The following is a 24,653-nucleotide window of genomic DNA, read 5'->3' on the forward strand; positions in this document are numbered from 1 at the left end:
TATGGATATGCCGTGGAGTGTGTGTGCACAAGCACGTGTGGAGGTGAGGTGTGGATAAATATTGACCTTTTACGCTGGAGGTTCAAAGCTGTAATCATAGGGAAATTGCTCAAGGCAAATGATGAACTGTCATCTGTGTGCAAATACACAGAAGCTCTTTGTTCTAGTGGTCCAATTAACACAAAGGTTACAGAGCGCTGGTGATATTGTAACAGTGTAATGGAAGCAACACTTCTCTGCACATTTCTGAGACCTGTAATTTGACTCATGATGGGTTTGAAGTATTACTGCTTATCTTCTTTGATAAAGTCAACCCATTTAAAACAACATGTGGATTTATATTAATGTAGGTATATTTTTTACAGTCTGGAATGAGGTTCTATTCCAAATATGTAATTTATGTATTTAAATACTGATGAAATGTATATTACTCTTGTGACCAGACCATCGACAACCATCTCTTTAAATGTTATCTGCTGCATATTTTGTAAGTGTTTCATTTGTACATAAATTAACACATTTTTTATATTTTTGAAACTGAACTACAGATCTCACTTGCATTAAAGTGTGAAAAAAACATAAGAGCGAACACACAACTCAATTGGTCCTAACTTTACATTAAGATTATCTGTATAATATGGATCTATAGGGATTGTAGTTTCAAAGTGACAGATTTGAATTACAAATAAAACCAGTGGGTAACAAAGACGAGCGCATTTGCTCCTTAACCTTGAGTTAGGCATAAACTCAGGGAACAAAAAAAAAAGACTGTGCCATCATCTTTGTGTGTGGCTGTCTGTCTCAAATGATTGTGTGAGTGTGTGTGTGTGTGTGTGTGGGGGGGGGTCAACAATAGGTCATGGCAGGCAGACAGGGTGATGAATGGGATGTGATGAGATGCACAGCAGCAGAGCGGCCTATAGGCCACCGAGCCAGGCTAAAGCTTAATCATTAGAGCACAATGGATCAAGGCAAAGGCAATACTGATTGCATCTGGGACATGCGTGTGTGTCCATGCTCTGGCATTTTTATACTGGCTTCTTGATACAGGGAATGGAAGAAAAAGAAGAGGCTATGTTATATCACCATTTTTGGGTGATATTACAATGTATCATTGACTGATTAGTGTGTATTCCCTGTTGTAACATCGATACAGAGTGAATATCAACTAACAGAGATGTGAAACTTGCTTCATAAAGGTCCTTCTTACTCAAATATCATGTCACTTTTACCTATTGATTTATCTTTGGGCAAATGTTTATGTTTGTAGTATAGAAATGGACTCAATTGCAGGTAGTGCTTCAAAACATCTTCAATGACTGTGCAATCAAGTTCTCATAGCAACCTTTTGCACTCAAAATGTGGGGGTCAGCTGCTGGATAGTAATGTATTTTCTGAATGTGTTTTCAGGGGAAATCAAAGCCGAAACAAATAAGCAAACAAAACAGAGGTGTTAAGAGTTTCTGCATCCTGGGGTGGCAGCTTTCTCTCCACTTACACCCTGATTGAAGAATGCATAATCATATGAAGATAATCAACAATTACATTGCCTTGTAAAAGATTCATAAATTCTTAAGCCCTTTTTTGCAATACATTTGCATTTTGTAGCACAATCAAAACCTGTTTTGGCCTTTTTTTGACAGTAGCTGCATGGACTCTGTGCTTTCCATTTTGGGCATGCAACATATGGTATGTGCTTGTCTGAGGGTTTATGGGATAATCATATTAAGTGGAATAGATACAGTGACAGGAAACATAGTGTGTAATCCATCCACCTCACTGCACCACCTTTCCGTTAAACCACCATGGGGTCCACAGCCTTCAGGCGGTCTGCACCCAAACTCTGTAACTCCCTCCGACCGGACATCCGGAATACTGACTCTCTCTCCAATTTCAAATCACGTCTCAAAGCGTATCTCTTGAACGGCGACTTTGAGAGCCTTGAAAGGTGCCTTCTTTAAATAAAATCAATTATTATTAATGTGTGTCTGTATTACATTTGTATTTTTTAATTGAAGGTTCTATTGAGGTTTTTTCAAATAAAGATTATAATGTTCTTAATGTGAATAAAATGATTAATGGGATTAAATGAGTATGTTTTTGTACATTCAATCAACTTTCCTTATATAAATAAATAAGGAAATATATAAATAATAATACTTAAAAAATGTGAACACAAAAAAGTATTTGTGATTTCCTGAAAATATATTTTTCAATTATTTTGACTTATTAGTAGAGCCTCAACCACAGAAATACTCCAATGCAGTCACCAATGGAAACCTTTGCAAATATTAAAAAAACAAACAAATAATATGAAATAAATCCTTATGTTTACCGCAACTATATATATAAATACCAGCATGAGGTTGAAAATAAAAAGGATGCAGAATATGAATAATAAATGCAGCTTCAGACAGAGAGAAAATGTATCCGATCCTGTCACAAAATTAGAAAAGAGTCAAATTTGTATCAGGTGCATCTACAGGAAACACACACAAATCCTCTAAGTAAAAAGCTCCATCCCCTCCACACTGTTTGGTGCACAGCTGAGAAAACACACACACGTACACACACAGTCAGCAAACAGCGCTGGCTGCTGCTGCCTCTGTTCTCACTGTCTGCCTGAGCTTATAAGACGGGGCTGTGGGGAGCCGCGTAGAGTTGAGATGATCTTCGCTGCTGTGCTGTTTGTACTCTGTCTACACCTACTGCACCGCCTGCAGCAGCGAGCAAAGACCCATCTCACAGCTCAATATGCTCCCAAATATCAGACCAGCAAACCCATCCAGCTGAAAAACAAGCAAACAACTCCTGCTCAAGAGGAATCAGAAGTATCTACAGTTTCTTACCAGGGCTGTATAACAATTACCATGGCTTTACTACACGTACATACTGTCAACAACAACAAGAAAGGAACAAAAAAGCTATTATTAAGCAATTAGCTGAAGCTGGCTAGTTATTATCGAGCATCCGCACCCTACTCCTTTGTGTTTTTCATTTCTTTAAATCAGGGAGCAATTCTTCCTCCTTTGGCAGATTAAGTGCGGGCGAGGTAAAAGCAGAAGCAGAGCGAGGGAGAGTAAACAAAAAAAAAAACAATTTTGGACCACTGGGAATAAGAATAGCGGCAGCAGCCTTACATGCTCTAAATACACTCAATAAAATCTCAGAAAAACAGCTCTTGAATTTCCTCTCACTGTCCATCTGCTGCTACCACCTTACTTTAGCCACTGGCAATCTTATAAACGTACTTCCTGTTGACCTCACATGCTTTATCGTTCACTCCTCTCATCTTACTCACTCGGATTTTCTCTGCTCTTCTCTTCATCGCTCGCTAATCTCAATCACTGGCTCGCCTGTTGCCTTGAGTCTATTAGCAACCTTCATTCCTCCCTCCATTTGTCTTCCTCTATCTCTTCCTCATCTCGCTGTCATAGGGTTTTGTAGCACTTCTAATGTTGCATTATATCTCTTCCCCCTCCTCCCCTCTCCTCTCCCATCTGTGTTATAAATAGAGGTTGGATTAGGCTGACTTTTTGTTTTGCTCACTATTAGGGAGTGGATCAATTCTACAAATTGAGTGGATGGGGAAGGGAATACACACACAGACACACAGCAAGGCACACAGCCCCTGTCGTCCAAAATGCCACAGTGACAAAGACGATACAAACACAGGCATTGTCCTTGTTTTCCCACTGCTGCCTCTCTCTATTTCCCTAATAACAGTCTTCTTCTATTCCATTGTGGACGTCTCTTTCTTTCAGCCGTAAGCCTTTTGAACTCCAGTTGACCCCCTTTCCTCTTCCTTCCTTCCTTCTTTATGATTTCTTTTTCTGATGAAAAAACGACATATTTGTGTGCCAGCTTCTGACTGCAGGACTCTTAACAATAACTAATGGTGTTGTTTGAAGTAGGAGGCAAACAAAAAACATATTTCACCACACAATTGCTCATAAAAAATTCAATCCGGTAATCAGAAACCGATCACACCACGCAGGGACACCAGCCCTCACACAGCATATTAAAGGGGTCCTATTATGCTTTTGGGGTTTTCACTTTCCTGTAGTGTGTTATATAGGTTTTAGTGCATGTAAATGGTCTGCAAAGGCTAAAATCCCTGTGTGACCTCCAAAAGGAATTACTCTCCCCCCTCCTTTGTTTACTCTGATCCACAGTGACATCACTACGTAACACTCAAGCTTCTATTGAGTAGCACTACGACACATAGTACTTGACAAATCGTAACAGAGCCAGCCAGCTAACCAATCATAGCAGACTGGGCTCTGGTTTCAGACAGAGGAGGAAAAGAGGTGCTGCAGCACAGGCAGTATGAGAAAAATAAAGAGCTTTATGAACATTAAAGCATGGAGACAGTCCCAGGAGAGGAACAAAATACTAATATGAACTGGAAAATGTGAATAAAATGGCCTTCTTAAAAGAAATCTGTGCATTGGTTCACCATTTTACATCTCTATTGTCACATGTGTGATGAAAGTAGCGTCTAATGGCATTAAAAATAGATATAAATGTTCCTTATTATTCCTCACTACCTTAATTATCCGTACTGGCACAGATCACAACCAAAGAGAGACCATCACACTACTGTTGTGCAATTATGCATTATTACTTATTCATGCTTAAAACACTCTGACTTTATTCCTTCAAAACTATTGTATATCCTGCTTTCTTTGACATTTCCCCTGTCACAAATATATAAAAGACAAAACAGTATGGATAGCAACAAAATGAATTACATATGGTGAAAACAGGAAGTAATATCACTGAATTGGTTTAATAAAATAATATAGGCTTACTGGCTGGCAACAAAGGTAGGCAGTCGGGCAGGTACAAGTCCGGATAAAGGGGCTGAGTATGAGACGCTTCAAAGCCAAAAACAAAGAACCATGAGGGTCTGGCAGGGAATGAAGGGGCCAAAGAGAGGCTGATGAGAGAATGAAATGCAGGTTGGGGTGAGGTCAGGTAACTGCAGAGCTGATGAGGAGTGGGAACAGGTGTGTGGATAAGCGGGGCAGTCATGTGATGAGGGCCTGGAGAATTGGGAGTGTGGCTCCAACAAAGGGACGGCCAAAGGATTACATCAAGAATACAACTAAAAGAAATTAAGGCTTGGAGTTAAGATATATTTGTGTGGAAACAATCATAATCTGGCCCTGGGTTTAACACTCTTGTGTAAAATGACTTGTACCCCCATAAAAAAGTAGCAGTATTGATTTTTTTATATTGCATATGCTGCAGGTTATTACTCTGAGGAAGTGCGGGGAATGTCAATGAGAGGCTCTGAAGCCATCCTTTGTGGCACATCAGTTTTCCTTCCTCTTCTATTTTCTGGTGGATGTCTATGCATATAATTAAGGCCGCTCGTCCTCCTCTCCCTCCTCGTCTGTCCTCATGCAACCTCCCATTATCCCCAATCCGCCTCCCTCCCTCCTTCCTTCCTTCCCTCTCGGCCCTTGTTGCTTCCCTCCCTCCTCGAACGATGTGTCCGCATGGGGCTGTCACAGGGTGTCTGGGATCTAATTGGGACTCGATGAGTGTGTGTGTTGCTGTGAGGCATCGTTGACACATGCTTGGATCCAGGGGCTGGACTCCCGGCACCCCCCCCCCTATAGAGAGTGGGTCTCTACATAATGTACAAACACAGTCATATTACAGCCACACATTTCAACACGCTTACAGTACAGTACAGAGTCTGGTATACACAGGAGAATAGATGCATATTTGCTGTATTTTGTTGCTGTTTGTGTGGCAATTAGCCAAGTATATTTACTCAAGGATCGTATTTGAGTACTTCTTTGACATTTATCTACTTGAGTATTTCCCTTTTCTGCTATGTTGTACTTTTTGCTACATTTCAGAGGCAAATATCGTACTTTTAACTCAACTGCATATACTCTTACACGCTCAGCTACTATGTACATATAAAAAACACATATGCTGATACGGTATAATGCAGTACTTTACAAATAATCTACACAGTATTTCACATCTAAATTCGGTCCACATCGAAAAACTACAACTTTAAAATGCTCTTACATGAACACAAACTGGATAATATTATATCCAGAATAATATGGTACTGTGAAAAGCTCCATTCTGCATAACAAATATTTCTACTTTTTGTACTTAATAATGTCTTGATGCTAATACTTTTTAAATCAGGACTTGTACTTTTTATGGAGTAGTACGAGTCCGTAGTATTTTTACTTTTACTTAAAGCAGGGGTCTCAAGCTCGGCCCTCGAGACGATAGTTTGCGGCCCCCACCTCAATATGAAAGTTTAATGTTAGTGCGGCCCGCGAGTTTGATACGAATGGCACTTTTCAGTGTTGTGTGCAGAGCTGAACGAACCTACCAATCACGGTGGGGTATATTGCTCTCGGCGGCGGGACATCGGCTGCGGGCTCAGAAGCGGAGGCGGCCGCGGAAATTGCTGCTCAGCGGGACAGGAAAAGAAGCGGAAAAGACGGATCGGCTAAACACTGAAACTTCAACGCGACAGTGACACCAAGTGGAAATATATATTACACAGCCCCAAACATGTCTTTTTCAAAGCCTGCAGTGAAGAGAAAGGTTGGTGATGAGCACAGACAATTTCAGGAAAAGTGGGAAGTGCAATATTTCTTTGTTGAACACAGGGGCATCCCGACGTGTCTTATTTGCACAGAGAAAGTTGCAGTGCACAAAGAATACAATTTGAAACGTCATTACACAACTAGACATGCTGAGGAGTATGCAAAATACCAGGGAGATGAGAGAGCCAACCGGGTTGCTAATCTTAAAACATATCTACTGAGGCAACAAGATTTCTTTAAGAAAGCAACCAAAGAGAATGATGCAGCAGTCGAAGCTAGCTACGTGGTTAGTGAGATGATTGCTAAAGCAGGAAAGCCATTCACAGAAGGTGAATTTGTCAAAAAGTGCATATTACAGGCTGCAAGTATTGTCTGTCCAGAAAATAAAGGTCAGTTTAGCAACATCAGCCTTTCTGCCAACACCGTGGCAGAGCGCATTTCTGACCTGTCAAGTGACATTTATGATCAACTGTGTGAGAAAGCAAAATGTTTCAGTGTATACTCAGTCGCTCTTGATGAGACCACAGACATCACCGACACTGCCCAGCTCGCAATCTATGTCCGTGGTGTTGATGACAGTTTTGAAGTCATAGAGGAGTTGCTCACAGTGATTCCAATGCATGGCCAGACCACCGCTCAGGAGATATTTCACCAGCTGTGTGATGCCATTGAGAATGCCGGTTTGCCATGGAAGAGGTTTGTTGGAATAACAACCGATGGAGGGCCATCAATGACAGGGAGGAAAAATGGACTGGTGGCACTTGTTAAAAAAAAACTGGAAGAGGAAGGTGTGGAGGAGGCCATTGCTCTGCACTGCATTATCCATCAGCAGGCTCTTTGCAGCAAATGCCTGAAGTTTGACAATGTGATGTCTTTCGTTGTGAAATGCATCAACCAGATCAGATCCAGGGGCTTAAAGCACAGAAGGTTCCGTTCTTTTTTAGAGGAAATGGAGTCAGAATATGGGGATGTGCTCTACTTCACCGAGGTACGTTGGCTCAGCAGGGGAAACATGTTGAAGAGATTTTTTGAGTTGAGAGCGGAAGTGAAAGCCTTCATGGAGAAAGATGGGGTTGCTGTTACTGTGCTAAGTGATCCCAAATGGCTCATGGACTTAGCTTTTTGTGTTGATATCACACATGAGCTTAATGTACTGAACAAGAAGTTACAAGGCCAGGGGCAACTTGTTAGTGCTGCCTATGACAACGTGAGAGCATTCTCTACAAAACTTATGTTATGGAAAGCCCAGCTTTCTCAGACAAACCTTTGCCATTTTTCCAGCATGCAAGGCACTCATGGATGCAGGCACACCATTCAGTGGTGAGGAGTATGTGGATGTCATTTTGAAGCTACAGGAGGAATTTGATCACAGATTTGCAGACTTCAAGACGCACAGAGCCACATTTCAAATTTTTGCGGACCCCTTCTCCTTTGATGTGCAAGATGCCCCTCCTGTGCTTCAAATGGAGCTCATTGACCTTCAGTGCAACTCTGAACTCAAAGCCAAGTTCAGGGAGGTGAGTGGAAAAGCAGACAAGCTCGGGCAATTTTTGAGAGAATTGCCCCCCAGCTTCCGTGAGCTTTCATGAATGTTCAAGCGGACTGTGGCAGCCGGGTGTGGTTAGAGCGCCGGCTGCTGGGGTGAGGGGAGTGGCTCGGCCGGAGACCAGACAGCTGATCGGAATCAGGTAATCAGGCGTTTAATATAAGGCATGTTGGTAACCTGGTTCTGGTCTGTCTTGCAGTAGGCGGGGTCCTGGGAAGACGACACACCCCGTCCTGGCCTTCCCCGCTCGGAAAGTACCGCGGAGCTGCCTGTTGTGGGCACAATTCTCAACCAATAAACGCTGTTGTTTTGCCCAACGCCGAACGCTTCCGTCTCTTACCTGTTACCTGAGCCATCCCGCTCACACGGACCATGTGTCTTTTTGGGAGCACATACTTGTGCGAAAAGCTCTTCTCTACATTGAACTTCAATAAGTCCAAGTACAGGTCCAGACTTACTGATGAGCATCTTCAAGCCCTACTGAGGGTCTCAACTGCTTCATCCCTGCTTAAGCCAAATGTGGCTCGGCTATGCGAGAGGAAGCGCTGCCAGATCTCTAAGCAGCAAGAAGTAGGCAGAAGAAGCCCTGTTCAGAACAGTTTATGTTCAATGTTCCATTCATGTTCAGAAAGTTAAATGTTAAAGAACTGTTAATACAGATACTTGAATCTGAATAATAATAATTACATTTCTCTAGTCAGCAACTATATGTGGTTTCTTCAGTCTTCTATATCTGCTGTTTATTATTATTATTATTATTACGGATTGATTTGTTTTTTTCTTATGAATTTGTTAATTTATTTTCACTTATTTTGTGTTAAAAAAAATAAAGACATTTGATAACATTGGAATGTTTTGTAGTACTTTTCTGTGGGAAACCTGATGTGGCCCAGCCTCACCCCGACTCTACCTCTCACGGCCCCCGGGTAAATTGAGTTTGAGACCCCTGACTTAAAGGATCTGAGATCTTCTTCCAACACTGGATATGTGTTAATTGCTTAAATGGATTAAAAGTGTTTCCTGACATAACTACATCATACATTCGATTTGTAATAAGTCTAAATTCCTGATTTGTCAGGTCTATCCACAAGACAAGAAAATAACATCTAAAATATTTTTTGCCAGAATTTAGTTTGAATCAGGGCGATGCTAGCAATGTAGCTGCTCTGAGTTAGCTCCACGTTAGCCACAAGTGAACACAGTAATAGTGATGTCCGGTGTTTAGCGATAGTTGTGGTGTTAAGCTATTGCCATTCTTGGGACATTTTTATTTAGTCATTTCATTACTGGCTTTTATAGGTATTTTGTCGACTTTCATAGTGTGGTCTAAACACCGTAGTGAAATTCTGACATTCTGGTGAAGGGAAAACTTAACAGTTTGGAACATTTTTAATTGAGTGCGGCAAAGTAATGGAGAACATTAACGGCCCGTCCACACGGTGCCGTTGCGTTGACGTTTGACGCACCTTCCCGTTCACTTTGAATGGGGTGACGTCAAGCGTTGCCGAACTGTATTGTGGTTCCGTTGCTTCGCTTTGGCTGCGTTGCTCGCGGGGAAAGTTGAGAAACGTTCAACTTTTCAAGCGTGGACGGAAGCGCCAGCCAATCAAATCCCACGTATGCAAATGCCAGTACAATATCTAGCCAATCAAACCGCGTGTATGTGTATCCGGGGCAGGATATTAATCTGATTGGTTGTTGGTCGCGTTAACACCAAGCGCCAGACATTCCCACTGGCAAGCGTCAACGCAACGGAACCATGCACGCTGCGTTACTCGAGTACTGTATTTAAGTATAGAATTTAACTACTGGTACTTTACTTAGAATGTTCTCATTGTGCTACTTAAATGTATCACTTCACTATGTTTTGTAGGCAAATGTTGTACTTTTGAATTCATTACACTTATTTTAGGTATTAAGTCTCCAGTTACTTTGCAGATTTAGGTTATTAATACTAAATGTAAATCAATAAACTCATTATTTAATATTATCACAGATAAGCTACCCAGTAGCTATATAAACTCAGTTCAATAAAACCCACTTTTACCAATAGCAGCACTGAAGTGATTACCACAATAACGCATCAATGACTATAGTACAATCATTTAAAATATTAAGTGCTCATTTGTGCCATTCTGCATTATGGGTACTTTTACTTTTGGTACTAAAAGTCTATTTTAATGCTTATCTTTCATTTAATTGCAATTTTGAGAGCAGGACTTACTTTACTGAATTTTGACACTGAAGTATTGCTACTTTTACTTGAGTAAATAATCAGAGTACTTCTTCCTCCTCTGTTTGAATTCAAGATGTGACTCAAATATGTTTTCTAGCTCAGAATAGATTAATACAAAGTACCTTCTTCACATTGGTATGATTGAATATTGATTTTTTTCCCAGGCCCGTATGATAAGATGTCTCTTTAAGGGTCTGAGAAACAGTTGCTAGACACAGGTGAGTTATATAATGTAGTATACACCGAACTGTTGTGAGTATGTGATTATTTTTCTATTTGTGAGTGTATGAGTTCCAGCAGGAGCTCACCTGAAAATAAAATCAGGTGTAGAGAGTCTCCGCTGTCGTATCCATTCAGACACCAGTGTTCCCATTAGGCGCTGCTGTCAGCTCTGCCTCTACCAACTCGATCTCATACATAACAATAGCTCCGTAATTGGAACGCTACTCTGACAGTAACAGTACAACTCAGATGAGAAAGAGACAAAACAACCTCTAAAAAAACCCGAGGCTACTAGTCAAAGTGGGCTGAACATGTTACAGCAGAACTCCATGTGTGTGCAGAGGATTGGTCCTTCCTACTGTGGTGTTTTTCCGCAGTACGTGAGCGTGCTGTTCCTCAGCAGGCGTTGCCCGGAGCTTGAGCTTTTCGTGGCACAGCGGGGTGTGTGTGTGCCGTCGTTCATCCGTAATCGAACATTTTCACATGCATGGAGACCGTCCTGTTTGTGCTGCACCGCGCACCCGGGGGGGGGGGGTATGGATTATCAGCAGCCACTTATCTCGTCTTGTCTGTCCTGACAGTTAATCTGATGGCGGAGTGGCAAATTCTGCTGTCAGACCTCCAGCTCCGATTGGGTTAGGCAACTCAAATTCAACACATCCTTATTTTCCCCTGTTTCCATGCTGCTAAAACAAAAATGCTCGCTGGTAGACATCATGTTGCAAAAAGAATGGGGGAAGTGTTCTACCTTTTGGCTTCCCTTCCACATACTAGTACGTAACATACGTACAAATACGTTATTTATTTGTAAGAAAACATCCCTATAGACACATATTTTCCTAGCATTTTCAATATATTTTTGTTGTTTTTTACATTAATGAAAGCAGGTTAAGTAAGGATTCATGCAGTGTATACATACAATTAAAAGAAGCTACTAGTGGATTGGTCGATACCCCCTATTTGTGTAACTGCATAATGACTATTTATTGCTTTATTTACTTTGATTAAGTTAACTGCCACTTACTGTTTGATTTACATATTCAAGAATTCAGCAAATAATTAATGCTGTCTTTTCAAAGGTACCTTTAAATAATTACTTACTTAAATTCAAATAATTTAAAAGGACTATATGTAATATTCATGAGTTTGAAACCATTGACAAGTCTGTGGTTTGGATTAAATACTATAAAGTGCCAGGGTTGACCTTTTGAAACAGATCACAATCTTCCTCTAACCTAATTCTGTGTCAAAACACAACCATTATAAAACTTGGACGGATACTATATTCAAAGAGTAGGAAAACATATATATGACTATTGGGCGCTGCATGATAGCTGCCCACTGCTCCTAGTACTAGGATGGGTTAAATGCAGAGGACTAATTTCACTGTGTGTACTCTGCTGTGTGCATGTATGTGACAATAAAGAGGGTTTCATCCTCCGATTCTTCTATGTTACTTACTTGGAGAAAGAGTTTGCAAATGTATAATGTATAAGTTTTATTCACACTGTAATTTGTTTTTGTGGGATAAAGGACAGATTTACCTGTTAACACTTTTTAAAAATAAAACCTTTACATTTATTTATCCCATATTTAAGCTAAGGCACCAAAGTAGGTAGAACAACACAGTGCTTAGGGTACTGTTTATCCATTTCACTTTATAACATGTTTTAATACTCTATCATAAGCATTACGCAGCTTAATTGTATATTAGCTTTCAAATCATGCTTCACCCTTACTTTCCTATACTCCTGCATTACTATTTTATGTTGCTGATCTTCCTTGTGGGAGGACTTTTCTGCAACAGAATTTTATATTTTCCAAACTTAATTTGTTTTAGTGAACACTTTGAAAGTTCATTGATTTGGAATAAATAAACCCATAACAGCTCGTGGCTAAAATCAAAGCCAGCGTTGGGTATTCACGGAGTTCCAGGAGTGGAAGCGGAGCCGAGCCAACCTTCGCTGTTGCTTCCTTTCAGTCCCTTATAGCCGTTACACATGGAAATAAACCCAGCCAAGTGAAAAACACAGAAACTGTGTTGAGCTTTTTTCCCAAGCGCTAAGCTAGCTGACAGGCGACGCGGCGCCAACTACTTCTCTTTCCTCGTCTCTTTCTTACTTTCTTCCTGGCCCCTCGTCCCGCTCCGTCTCCCGGTACCTTCCAAACCTTTTCATCTCCATCCTTCCCTCAGCCTGCCTCATCTCCCTCCTCCTCCACACTTTCTTTGTCTTGTCAAAGGGGGTTTTCAAGCTCAATAAAATACTATCTGTCAGGAGCGATGGAGTAGGTGTATTCGACATAATATTGACACAACCTTGACACGACGTGGGCCGAGAATCGAGGTAATGGGGAGGATGGGAGCTAAGGCAGGAAGATAACCGACAGGCCCGGCGAGGGAGGAGAGATGGAAGGAGATGGAGTCTCTGTAGTAACGTTAAAACAAAGTTGGTTTGACAGATCTTTTCCTGTAGAAGATTACATTGTACTATTTTGGTCATAAAACTTGTTTCTTTTGCATTTTCAAATAGTGAGATGTTCAGTCTTTTTCCTCTCCCTTCTCTTTAGCTGTTTTTATTAGTGTTGTAGTACTTGAGACCGGACTTTTTAAAGGTTTGGATGGTCGGAATTGACTGCATTTGTACTCGGTTTCTGAAATATAGGACTGTTTTTATGTTAAGACCGGTCAAGAATCACTTTTTGAATAAATATGATGAAGTTGAATTTATTTCTTGCTGTTTGTAAGTTGCTTTTTTAAATCCTGATGTGGATCTTTCAATTCAAATTGACTATGGTATCTTCCACATTGTATTGTAAGTTGGATTCACACTAGTCTGGTTCCAGTCTTGACTCAATCTCGCCCTGCCTCGGTCTTGGTTTTGACTTTGTCTCGACCTCTTAAAGTCTTGGTCTTGTCTTGCTCTTGATACACTCCGGTCTTAGTCATGACTCTCGGTTAAGGTGGTCTTGACTACAACAATAGTTTTTATTTCCATTCCGCTTTTAGTACTTTAATATGATACTCAATCATGTCCCTGTGCCACTTATAGTAATTTGTACTCAGCACATAAGGACGCAAAAATGGCGTAGTAAATAAAATAATGGATGGCATTGGCACATTTCTCACTGCTGATTGCTCATGTCCTGTGTGTCCATTTTTATTCATATTTAGTACTTGTATTGAATATTAGGCCGTGCCCATGGTGAAGATTTAGCCGGAGAGCATCTCCCTGAATGCTCCTAATTAAACGGAAAAAGAGGAAACATGCCAAGTCTCCAGCCTGGCATGGTTTTTTTTTTCCAAAACGAGGGAGTGTGGGAGAGGATGTGTTTTAGAATTAATGTGTGTATCTGAGGGCATGCACAGAGGAGCCGATACGCAGTGATGCTGCGTTGCCCACAGGCCAGCGTCTGTTAACAGAGTTATAACCACAGTGGAAGCAGCGGATAATATAGAAAGACAGGGTGGAGGAGAGGAGAGGCAAAAAAAAGAGGAGGAAATTGAGAAAAATACATTGGTGCAGACAAAAACAGAGCAGAGACTTATTATTTCTCGTCAAGCCGTCCGGGGGAAAGCATTGGATGTCTCATAATGTTTGCTGAAGTGTCTCTGTGAAAAAGCCACTCTGACGTCTTTCATCTAGCTCGCCATCAACAAAAACAAAGCATCGACTTGCTCTGGTGCCGCCATCGCTCTCACTAATGCCCCCTTCATGTCTCTGTGTCCATTTTTCTTCCCTCAGATTTCAATCACGAGCAGTCAAAACTCCTTTTCTTGGTAATTCTGTAGCCACTGTCAGCCATATTCCACTAAGAGACACTTATTCAAAGCTGATTCAGTAAACTGTACCCGCTCACCCAGCAGGGGGTGAACCAGCTTTTGGCAGAGCCGGTGTTACAGGCAGTTAATCAACAGCCGCTTTGATACAGAGCCATTGTTTCTCTCCGAGCGGTCAGCAGGGACAGTAACTTTTATAGATAACGTTTAACAAGTCTCCGGTGCTTGGTCAGTATAAATTTAAAGACCCTGCGTGCCGTTTAGTCACGCATTTGGTTTCAGAGTTAGGGCTTATGCTGTTTATAATATCCTGGATGAGATAAAGACAATAATTAATGCTGACGTTGCTATATGGAGCTGTAGACACTGAATCCTGCTCATTGTTGTTTTATTAATCCATGGTAATTTGAGTTGTAGTAACATTAACCAGCAGGAAATGGGTTTTTTATTTCTTCATATATGCTGTTATATAATATAAGGTTGAATTGGTGTGTGTGTGTGTGTGTGTGTGTGTGTGTGTGTGTGTGTGTGTGTGTGTGTGTGTGTGTGTGTGTGTGTGTGTGTGTGTGTGTGTGTGTGTGTAGATGTATTTCTTTTCCTTTTATATTGCAGAGTTGTGTAACATTAATGCTGAGGGCCTCTGTGTCCAATGCCGAACACATTCTCCTTTTATATTTTAGTTTCACAGACTGCATTATGCTGCACTGACCTTATTTGACCGAAAATACCATGCCTTGAAACACCCTAATGTAATTATTATTACACTTTGTGTAGCTAAAAGTAGTTATGATGTACTAATAGAATATAAATGTGCAACCTGCAATCGACTTTTACCGCAAAGTATTTTTAAAGACCAAACGTGCATAACTACGCCATAAACAGAGATTACACAAATAAAGAGTATTTAATTCCTAGCAATATCATACTTAATATAAATAAATACAGCAGGTCTTAGATAATTATGTAACTTGTGCTCTGTAAAAAGTGTTGCCGTGAAGTTTAACACCGAGCTAGCTTGTGGTCTTTAGCGTAGCATTTAGCAGCTAAAAAAAATATTTTTTTTGTTGACGACCAGTATTGAAAGTATAAATGTTCAACTTGGATACGATTCCAATGTAATATTCACGATGATTAGTGTCAAACTGTGAATTAAGTTGTGTTCATCTGTGAAATAATGTGTGTGAGCAGCTTGTTCTGCTGCCCCCTAGTGGCCAACAAATCAATTAAAGCAGCTTTAAGGGCATCAGAACAGTTTATTTATATGTTGTTGTTTTCTCATCTTAACCTATTAATTCAAATGACTGCCAATCAATCTGAGACAGATACCGGGTTATAATCTCTTGTTTAACCCCTTTTTAATTGCATCCCTATTGGGATCTAGCACAACCTGATTTAAAAAAAACAATAACAACCTTTTACCTTAGTGCATCATCCTAGGAAATCACAATATACATTTCCTCTACAAGTTTGATTTATGTTATTGCAGAACAAATGGGATTGTGTTGTGCATAGGAAGTTACAAGTAAGCGTGAAATTCATTACATATTATTACATTTCTCTCTGAAGAAAGTGCGAGGAGCTGCTGGCAATATTACAGCCTGTTCACATGAAAGGCAGTATCCTAGAGCCTTAAGTATTTGTATTAAAGAAACAGAAGGAGGGTTTGATCAATGAACCCATACCCTACCAATTCAGCTCACGTGCTTGTTATAAAAATAGAAAATCTGCAGTCTACCTTATTATGAGAGCTGATTAATTGAGTGTAAATTGAAACCTTTCACTGCTGTTTGATTAATGATGTCCAATACTGTACTGTAATTAAATAGCCACTTGGATGGTTCATATTCTTATCATCACTGGTCATGGAGAAAATTGACTGTGTTATTGGGAAAAAGCCAAGGCCTGTTCGATATAATTCCCATGCTTGATGTTTCAAAGAGAGTGATGGCATTTTTTCTAAAGGATTTCAATCAGGATAATGAAAGAAATCCTCTTTACTATATACACACATTAATTCATTGTGTTTTATAGTATAACAGAGTATTTTGTTTTAGTCTCTTTTTCCCTGTTTTTTTGTTTATTTTCATCTAGGATGTTCTACTTTATTTGTAATTTGAATAAATAAGTTCCTTGCAGCAGAATCTAATAAAGTACTGCATAATGTTTGCCTCGGAAATAACGTTATATAAAATCATGTAACACTCCGCTCTCATCTCTTCCTCTTTATAGAATAAAAACAATTACATAGAAAGTTGAGGAGATTGAATCCCGCCGCGGTGCTCTATGCAAACCAATAATATCTATGTCATTTTGTACTATTTGATTGTTTTCCAACTATTTATTTTTTGCAAATCCCCAGCACTGTTTCTTTTCTCCTCTACGGTGGCCAACGCGCTTCATCATCCCAAAACATTTCCATTTATAGAAACGTGCATCAGCTTCAGAAACGATGCAAATAAGAAAACACAAGTGTGACAAAACACATGCAAATGAAGAAACCTGTTCACCAACTTCGCCACACGTGTGCAGCATTTAGAAAACATTCACCAACAACACAAAAAAAGAGTTTACTAGAAGCGCTGCATAAACAAAACCTTCACACAGCTCAAAACACAACGGAAACAGGGACACTTAAAAACGATGCACACAGCTGGGACCAGAACGCTGGTTGACAATTCCGGATTATAAAGTTGGCCAACTGTCAACGTCAGCACTTTTAGCCTCTTTCATAATTGTACGTCTTATATTTGAAATGACTTGGTTAGATATCGTAGTAGTCATGTGATCTCATTGTTAAAAAAATCCAGTAATACTTTTAGGTACGTTTCCAGTGACAGTTCATCAACTTTATAATCTGAGAACATCAACCAGCACTCTGGTTCCAGCTGGGCGCATCACTTTCTGATGACCCCATTGTCATTCTGTTTTGAGCTTCTTGCAGCGACCTTTTTTTCCAGCGCTTTTAACAAACACTGCGCATGTTTCGTGAATGTTTTCTAAATGTTGCACACGTGTTCGTCGAGTTGGTAAAGAAGTTTCTTCATTTGCATGTCAACAGTCCAACGCTTGTCAATTTCTGACGCATAGAGCTTTCAACTGATTGCAATGTTTTCCCATCAGTGGAGATGTTGGACGCGCAGGGGGGCGCTCCAGCAGTCCATTACCGCGGCAGTTAAAGGCCCGAAGATAACTTACTTCAGGGTGTAAAATTCCCTGTTATCCAATAGGAAGGGATGCTAACAGCGCCTTTCACTGCTGTGGTAAAACATTGCAATCATTTGAAAGGTCTATGGGTCAGTTTGAGACTTGGTGCGTCAGAAAATTGACGCCAAAGGACCTGCCCAAGCATCACTTTTTGACGGGCAGGGAGTGTGAGTGTGTTGATTTTGGTACTTTTCCTATTTTATATTGGCATCCTTTTTGAAACTGCAGTGCGTTTCTTCTAAGGGAAATGTTTGTTGCCATTGTAGCACGTTTGCACCTGTCAGCCACCATTCTCCTCTGATATAAAACAAGCAACAGTGAAGAGGTCCTCGCTGATCCCCAGACTAGAAGGTTTTATGCAATGTGAAATTGTAATACTATAAACTTTACTTCATTTGTGTTTGTCAATTAGGTTTTGATGGAACATTTCCTTTTATGGGCATGTCCATTTTCGTGTGGCCTTGTTTATTTTACTGTGTGCGTGTCAGAGAGGTGACATTGTCCCAGGCAGAAATATGTTCCAGGTCCGGGGCTCAGGTGGCTCTGGTTTGTCCCTGATCAGAGCTGACACACACACACACACGATGGAATAGTAGCACACTCTCCGTGTCTCTTTCTTGAGTTAGCTCAATCTCGCTCTGATTTGTAATCCTCTCCACACACACACATACACACACCGCCCTGTACACAGAGCGGTGCTGTAAGACCTATCAATCTTTTTGAACACTGAGCAGCATTGCGGCCCAGCATCCGTTGCTCTCTCACACCTGATGCAGAGTGCTGAATAAAGACATCTCACCGAGTGGAGGATGCTTTAATTCCTCGCTGCTCCTCTTGAGTGTACAGTGTGTGCTTTTCACTTCAATAGAACGCCGCATGAAAAGGTTCCTGCTTGGTATACTGCTTCAAAGCATGCCAAATTTGATAAAAGCTGTTGATACGCAGCTGAAAGAATGAGGACAAAATGATTTAACTGTGCTCTTATAAAATCTGACCATGTATTAGGAAAATTGTCCAGCATGTTTATTGTTGGTCAGGAAAATGTTTTTCTAAAGAAGGATTGGCCTTGTTATTATAAGACCTAACCCTTTCTGCAAGCTAGTTTTAACACTGGGATTGCAACAATTCAAACCATCACATCGTCTTTTGACAGTTAACATTGCATCGCCTCAGGGTGGGGGATTGTGCAGGTCATGCTTCGAGCAGCTTTGAATCCGAGTGCATGTATCACAGCACTGACTATGAGTATGAATCACTTCCACCAGGCTTGTAAGAGCCCAAAGGTCACCGCAAACAACTATCCATTCTGCTGGATTACTTGTTTTTTTTTACACAATGCGGCCATACACAAGCAGTTCCAGTTATGCTTTATATATAGAGTAATAATGCACCTTTATTGCACCTAAAAGGAGTTTCTTTTAGAATCAATATACTCTATACTCTTCATACACAATCTCACGTGTTATGAGCTTAACCCAATGTCGACTAGTAGAACTTTGCAGGGTTGTAGCGATATTTACATCATGCAAGTGGCAGAATTTGGATACTGGTCCTTATATGGTTTTGTACTATTTAAGGACTACAAATAATGATCTGTTTTAAGACATATTTCTGTCTTATAGGGATTTTCAACACCTTATTACAACGTAAAATGACTTGTACTTAATCTCGCTCACAAAGAAATCCCAAATCTACAAATATGCTAAAATGGTTTGATCAGAATTGTATCTGCTGGTCATAAGATGTCCCTGATTGGAAAATGTCTCCTCCTTTAGCAGATAAATGTGAAAATATAAAGTTTGAATCATTTTGAAATTCAAGCATCATAATAACAATAATCAAAATATGTTTTTTAACTTGAGATCCATGAAATCAGAAAATCAAGAATAAATTGATATTTTTTGAGGCTGATTTCTATTTTTTCTTGTGATTTCCCATGCATTTATTCAATTGGTTGAACAGTAGTTCTTAAATCCTGCTCATGATAGCAGTGCAACTAATTGGAAATAATCCGAAGTTATTATTTGACAATTATCTGCCTTTTTATAAGTTTTGGTGGAATATCTATTACTAACTTCTATGTTGGTAGGATTGTTGTCTTTGTACACTGACTGACTCCAGTTTCCCACCCCCCCTTTTACTCAGCTGCTGAGTTAGTTTAATGGGATTAGTTTAATGGGATTAGTATTTCCCAATCAGATGATGATAATCACAGGTCATGATGAGGGATGATATACATATCTTAAAAGGAAGGTGGAAAGGCATCTTGCCTGGGCTTGACTTGTTCCTGGTGTTTGCTGACTGCTTCGGCTGAAAAGTTGTGTCTGTGCCTCGCCGTTTGATCACCAAGAAAAATCCTCCTTATGTCAAACTTCCTCCGACTCCCGACTTCAAAAAACACCCCAAATCAAAGAGCATCACGGAGCGAGAAAAAGACTTGCCCCGCACAACCCTCAAAATAGCATAAAGAGAAATATGTATCAAAATATCAACTTTTTTCCTCCAACGAACAAGTCCAAAAGAACAAGAAGGGAAGAAGTAGGGGGGGGGGGGAGCAGATAACATCACCTCCACAGTGTGTGTGCTGCAGGTAGCAGATAAATTAACTGTGAATTCAGTATTGTAGCAAACCTTCCAAAGCAGGGCACAAGCGTCCTTGGATGTCCCCAATTCTCTTCCTTGATTTGATGTTATCATCGCCGACTCGGAATGAGGCTAGCCTAATATTTGTGTAGGTCCTTACTCAATAGCAATTTCATCCTTGAGCTGGGGATTGAGGCCCAATAATAATACACCTCATTGTGTAAGCTGGTCTCAATGGGTGCTTTGTTGCGCCGGGACAATGCTGTTAGTTGGCCAATGTATTTTCAAGGGCACAGTGGTGATGATGATGTCCGAGGTGGGCTCTTTTTTTTTTATGAGGATCTTTGGAAAATGCCATAGATGACTTTATAATGAAGGGTGTCTGGGTTCCATTGTTATGATCATCCGAGGTTACACAAGGCTAATGATTTTCATAGGGAAAAAGACAGGTTTTTGGTTTTTTTTACTGCAAATGGACATACACTTACACCAACACATCGGTATGCATCTCATATCCAAAAGTCCCACCTAAGAGATGTTTGACTTGTGTGTGTGTTCTCCACTCTATGTGTACACATCCCCCAAAAAGACTTCAAAACAAGAAAAAAGGAAAAACATGCAACAAAAATACCTTCGTCTCGAGGCTTGTTCATTGAAGATTCATCATGTTTTTTTGTGAGCGGACCTAGGGTTAAGAAAAAAAGGGGGGAAAAAGAGAAAAGAGAAAATTCAAAAAAGATTACTGGCAAAAACGGGAAAAAAAGAATATCAAAAAAAGAAAAGAAGAAAGAGCAAAAAGGACAAATCAGCAAGAGTTCATGGCTGCTTATTGTTTTGATTCTTTTTTTTGTTCTGTTTTTTCCTTTTAAAAAGAGTACAAAAGCAAAAACAAAAGGCATCACAGACACAGATTCATCACAAGAAAAGACACAAGATCAAAGAAAGCTGTTTTTCTTTCTCGCCCCCTGTAGAAGAAAATGGCTGCCTCTGTTTAGGTCCCTCTCCTATTTAACCTTGTTTGTTCCCTGAACCTTGTTTTTCAGTTGTGGGTGGAGGTTGTGAAAGGGGGGAGGAAAAAGGGGAATGTGGAGTACTAAGGCCTCTGTGATTTGAAGAACAGGACCCTGCCTTTTTTCCTCCCACCATATGACCAGAAAAACTTTGATTTTGAAAAATGAACAGGCAAAGAAGCGGACACCTAAAGGAAGAACGGTGGGTCCTGATGCTCAAACCCCCAAATCTTACCACAGCGAATACACAGAACACTTTAAAGGGCAGTTGCACAACAGTAATAATTTTTTACACAGAACACAGACACTTTTATTAACCCTGCAACGGTAAAAGACATGTTAAACACGACTCAAGATTAGTAGGGCACAGGTGCTTTTTCTTTTGAAGTGTGTGTTTGTGTGTGTGCATGTATGTGTGTCATTATTTAGCAGTTAAACCAGAGAGCTTTTCCCCAGGCGGGTAAATAATTACATAGCACAACAGCAGTGTGTCAATTTGAATTGACAAGTAAGCGTGACGCTAATTGCGCAGAGGAGTGCAGGTAAAGGGTGACTGTGATTTGATCCCCATCTTCCCACTGGCTGTTTTTTTTTTTGTTGGTGAATTAAAAGAGTGGAAAGGAGAGAGAGGGGAAGAAGAAGTGAAAGAGCGAGTGGGGAAATCAGGAGAAAAATATCCTGTTTTCCTCCCTCATTCATCTCTTTTCGTTTATTTGCTGACTCACGCTTACATTCAAGGAACCGGACTGTCATCACGTTTTCTGAGCCACAAACCCTCCTATTTCTTCTCATGGATTCATTATAAAGGTAATACGGAAAAAATACACAATTTGCAGATGTCACAGTAAACCCTCTTCACCTCATTCAGGAAGTACTCCAGAAATACTTGCCTTCACCGTGTTAACCCACTTTGGAACTTCATGTTTGCTACAGAATGTTATTCAGTTAAATCTGTGAAAATAAACACTTATGTTACCCGTTCTGGAACAGGCTACCGCCTGATAAGGCATAGCCAATAACATGGCTGGATTCTGGTGAATAACATCGATTTAAAACTTTGAATTGTATTTTTTTGTGCTACATCCTTGAGAGTAAAATGACACAAGAAAATGTTAGAGTGAGTCAGAGAAATACACAAAAACAATCAGGATAGAATTGAAAAAAAAAAGCTAGTAAGCGACCTTGAGGAAGGATTTGGTGTTTGCCATTAGGAATCATGAAAAGCAGGAACTTCCTTTTAGTCGATCAGTGATTTAACAATTTTCCCTTTTGACCTGCAGAACCATCCTCTTCACTTATCAGATGAAGAAGATACTTAATGGTTTTACCAAATGGGTTTAGTACAAACTGTATTATTTACAATCCAGGATGTTTAACATTCTTGTCACAAATGAAAGAGGATTTGTTAGATGGTAGGCACACGGATTAAAACTTGTGTGTTATCATGATAATTAGCATTCAACACAAAAGAATGGCTGTGGCAGATGGCTATGGGATTTGTTGTCAAACTGCTGGTGGCCCTATAGGAAAGTCATAGTCTGGGAACCATGTTTGTTGGACATTTTGAGTAAATGAGGACATTACATCAAATAAATTGTGCGGCCTGATTGTGACACTGGTGAAAAATGTGAGGAAACATCAACATCATGAATGTCTGTACCTCATTTCACAGTATCATATAGTTTATGACAAGTTTTATGGTAAACAATTTGTCTGATGACAGAGCGACATTGCAATTACCGGTGGATTAATAAACAATTAACAGGAAAATGGATTAGGATGGCATTTTGAAAGAAAACGTATACACTGAAAAGTAAAACGTACGACTTCAAGGTTGAGGTTTACAATATTTATCTAGCAGTTAAAACATAGAAGCTGAAACAACGTATATGTATTGTTAATTATGAAAGCAAACATTGAAAATATTTGTGGCTCAGATTATTGTATTTTTCATATATTTTTTCTATTTTACAGTCAGTCAATTTTCTGTCCTTGTTCATTTACCATCTTAACATAATATCAGGACCTTGTAAACAGGACACTTTATTAGCTCAAGGTCCACCTTCTAGGTCTTTCTACAGACTGTTCAATGTATAACTATAGGGACCTGTTATTGACTGAGGTCCAAACTTTGTACTTAAAAGTTTCTCAAGTTATAAAAAGGTTTAGATAGCCACCTTCCCATCAAAGAAACCAGAAATCACAACAACACTTTTTTCGGGTGGGGGGGGGGGGGCGGAATTGGGGAAAAGCAGAAATCAAGCAACCATTACGAGCCCAGCACCACGCTGAGGAAAAGAGTAAAAACTGAGCTTGATTGACGTCTTTTTTTTTCACAATGAGTGGAGAAGCCTAGTGGTGTAAATCAAGCGGAGCGAGGGAAAAATAGCTGCTTTCCTGGACATTTCCAATCAAGGGCGCCACGGAAGACAAGAGAGTGTGCAATTGACCCCCCTCCACAAACACACCCCTGTCTGTAGATGATGAAAAATAACAGCAAATACGGTTATAATACACACAGAATATACAGTTAAGTACAGGGCTTGAAAAAGAGGAACATATTGTTGTTTTTAGCACCATATTTAGACTCTATGACGCATATAGTTTCCCATATGTTGTAACCAAACATGCATAAGAGTTGCTTAAGAGTATTTTCCACCTTGGGTTGCTTACACCCTCTCTCCTCTACACACAGTCTTTTATCCCCCCACTCTCTATGCCACTTGGAAGCGGGTTATATAAGGCCTCACTTTGGCTCCACTTCTCCCAACAGCCACACACACATCCTCATCCAGTGCACATTCATGCAAAACAGCCACACAACACTGAATGAAATGCAACGGGGGCACGGGCACACACATACACAAAGGGTCAGCAGGAAGGAATAAAATGATATGGAGACTGAAGAGATCGATTCTGCTGGTATGTTGTGTGAATGCAGGTATTGAACCGTCAGCTGTGTCTGAACATCAAGGGCTTGACAGACAGGGTTTCTTTTCTTTACTGTCCTTATATGTTCTCTCATATACTGCCTATGTTCAAACAGAGGGCGTTCCAGGGCACTTACATGGTGGAGAGAGAGACTCTACTTCATTATGTTTGCTTTTGTGAACAATATGGAGCAAAAACCAACAAAAAGCATCTTTCTGAATTGCTACATTGGGCTACTAGGAGACTTTCCTTTTGGTCATCACCTGTCTTCCTCTTTTTGAAATAGGTACGTACTCTTCACTTATCTCTTTATTCTTTGAATATATTATACTTTACAGTTATATACCTAAAGATGAGCATCATTTTTAAACGACATTTAAGAACAAATCTTTTTTTAAATGGTCTTTTATTACTTTATATGTGGTTATTTGTATATTGTTTTATTTATTTAAGAGGTTTTGACAAGTATTATCTATTTTACCATTTTATTAGCAAAATTCCCTTTGAAAGTGGTGTTTGGGTCATTTAACTTTTATAATCTTATTAATAA

At 40.0% G+C, this 24,653-nt stretch overlaps 1 protein-coding gene across 1 annotated transcript in view; it reads right to left on the minus strand.

Moving 5' to 3' along the window:
* Positions 1-24,653, minus strand: part of nlgn2a (neuroligin 2a) — a 168,654-nt gene that overhangs the window by 60,433 nt on the left and 83,568 nt on the right. The window contains exon 3 of the mRNA XM_063900657.1: positions 20,794-20,847. Coding sequence (XP_063756727.1) covers positions 20,794-20,847 — 54 coding nt within the window. The remainder of the gene's footprint in view (positions 1-20,793; positions 20,848-24,653) is intronic.

The sequence above is a fragment of the Eleginops maclovinus genome, chromosome 14 (assembly GCF_036324505.1).
Source record: "Eleginops maclovinus isolate JMC-PN-2008 ecotype Puerto Natales chromosome 14, JC_Emac_rtc_rv5, whole genome shotgun sequence".
NCBI classification, from domain to species: Eukaryota; Metazoa; Chordata; class Actinopteri; order Perciformes; family Eleginopidae; genus Eleginops; species Eleginops maclovinus.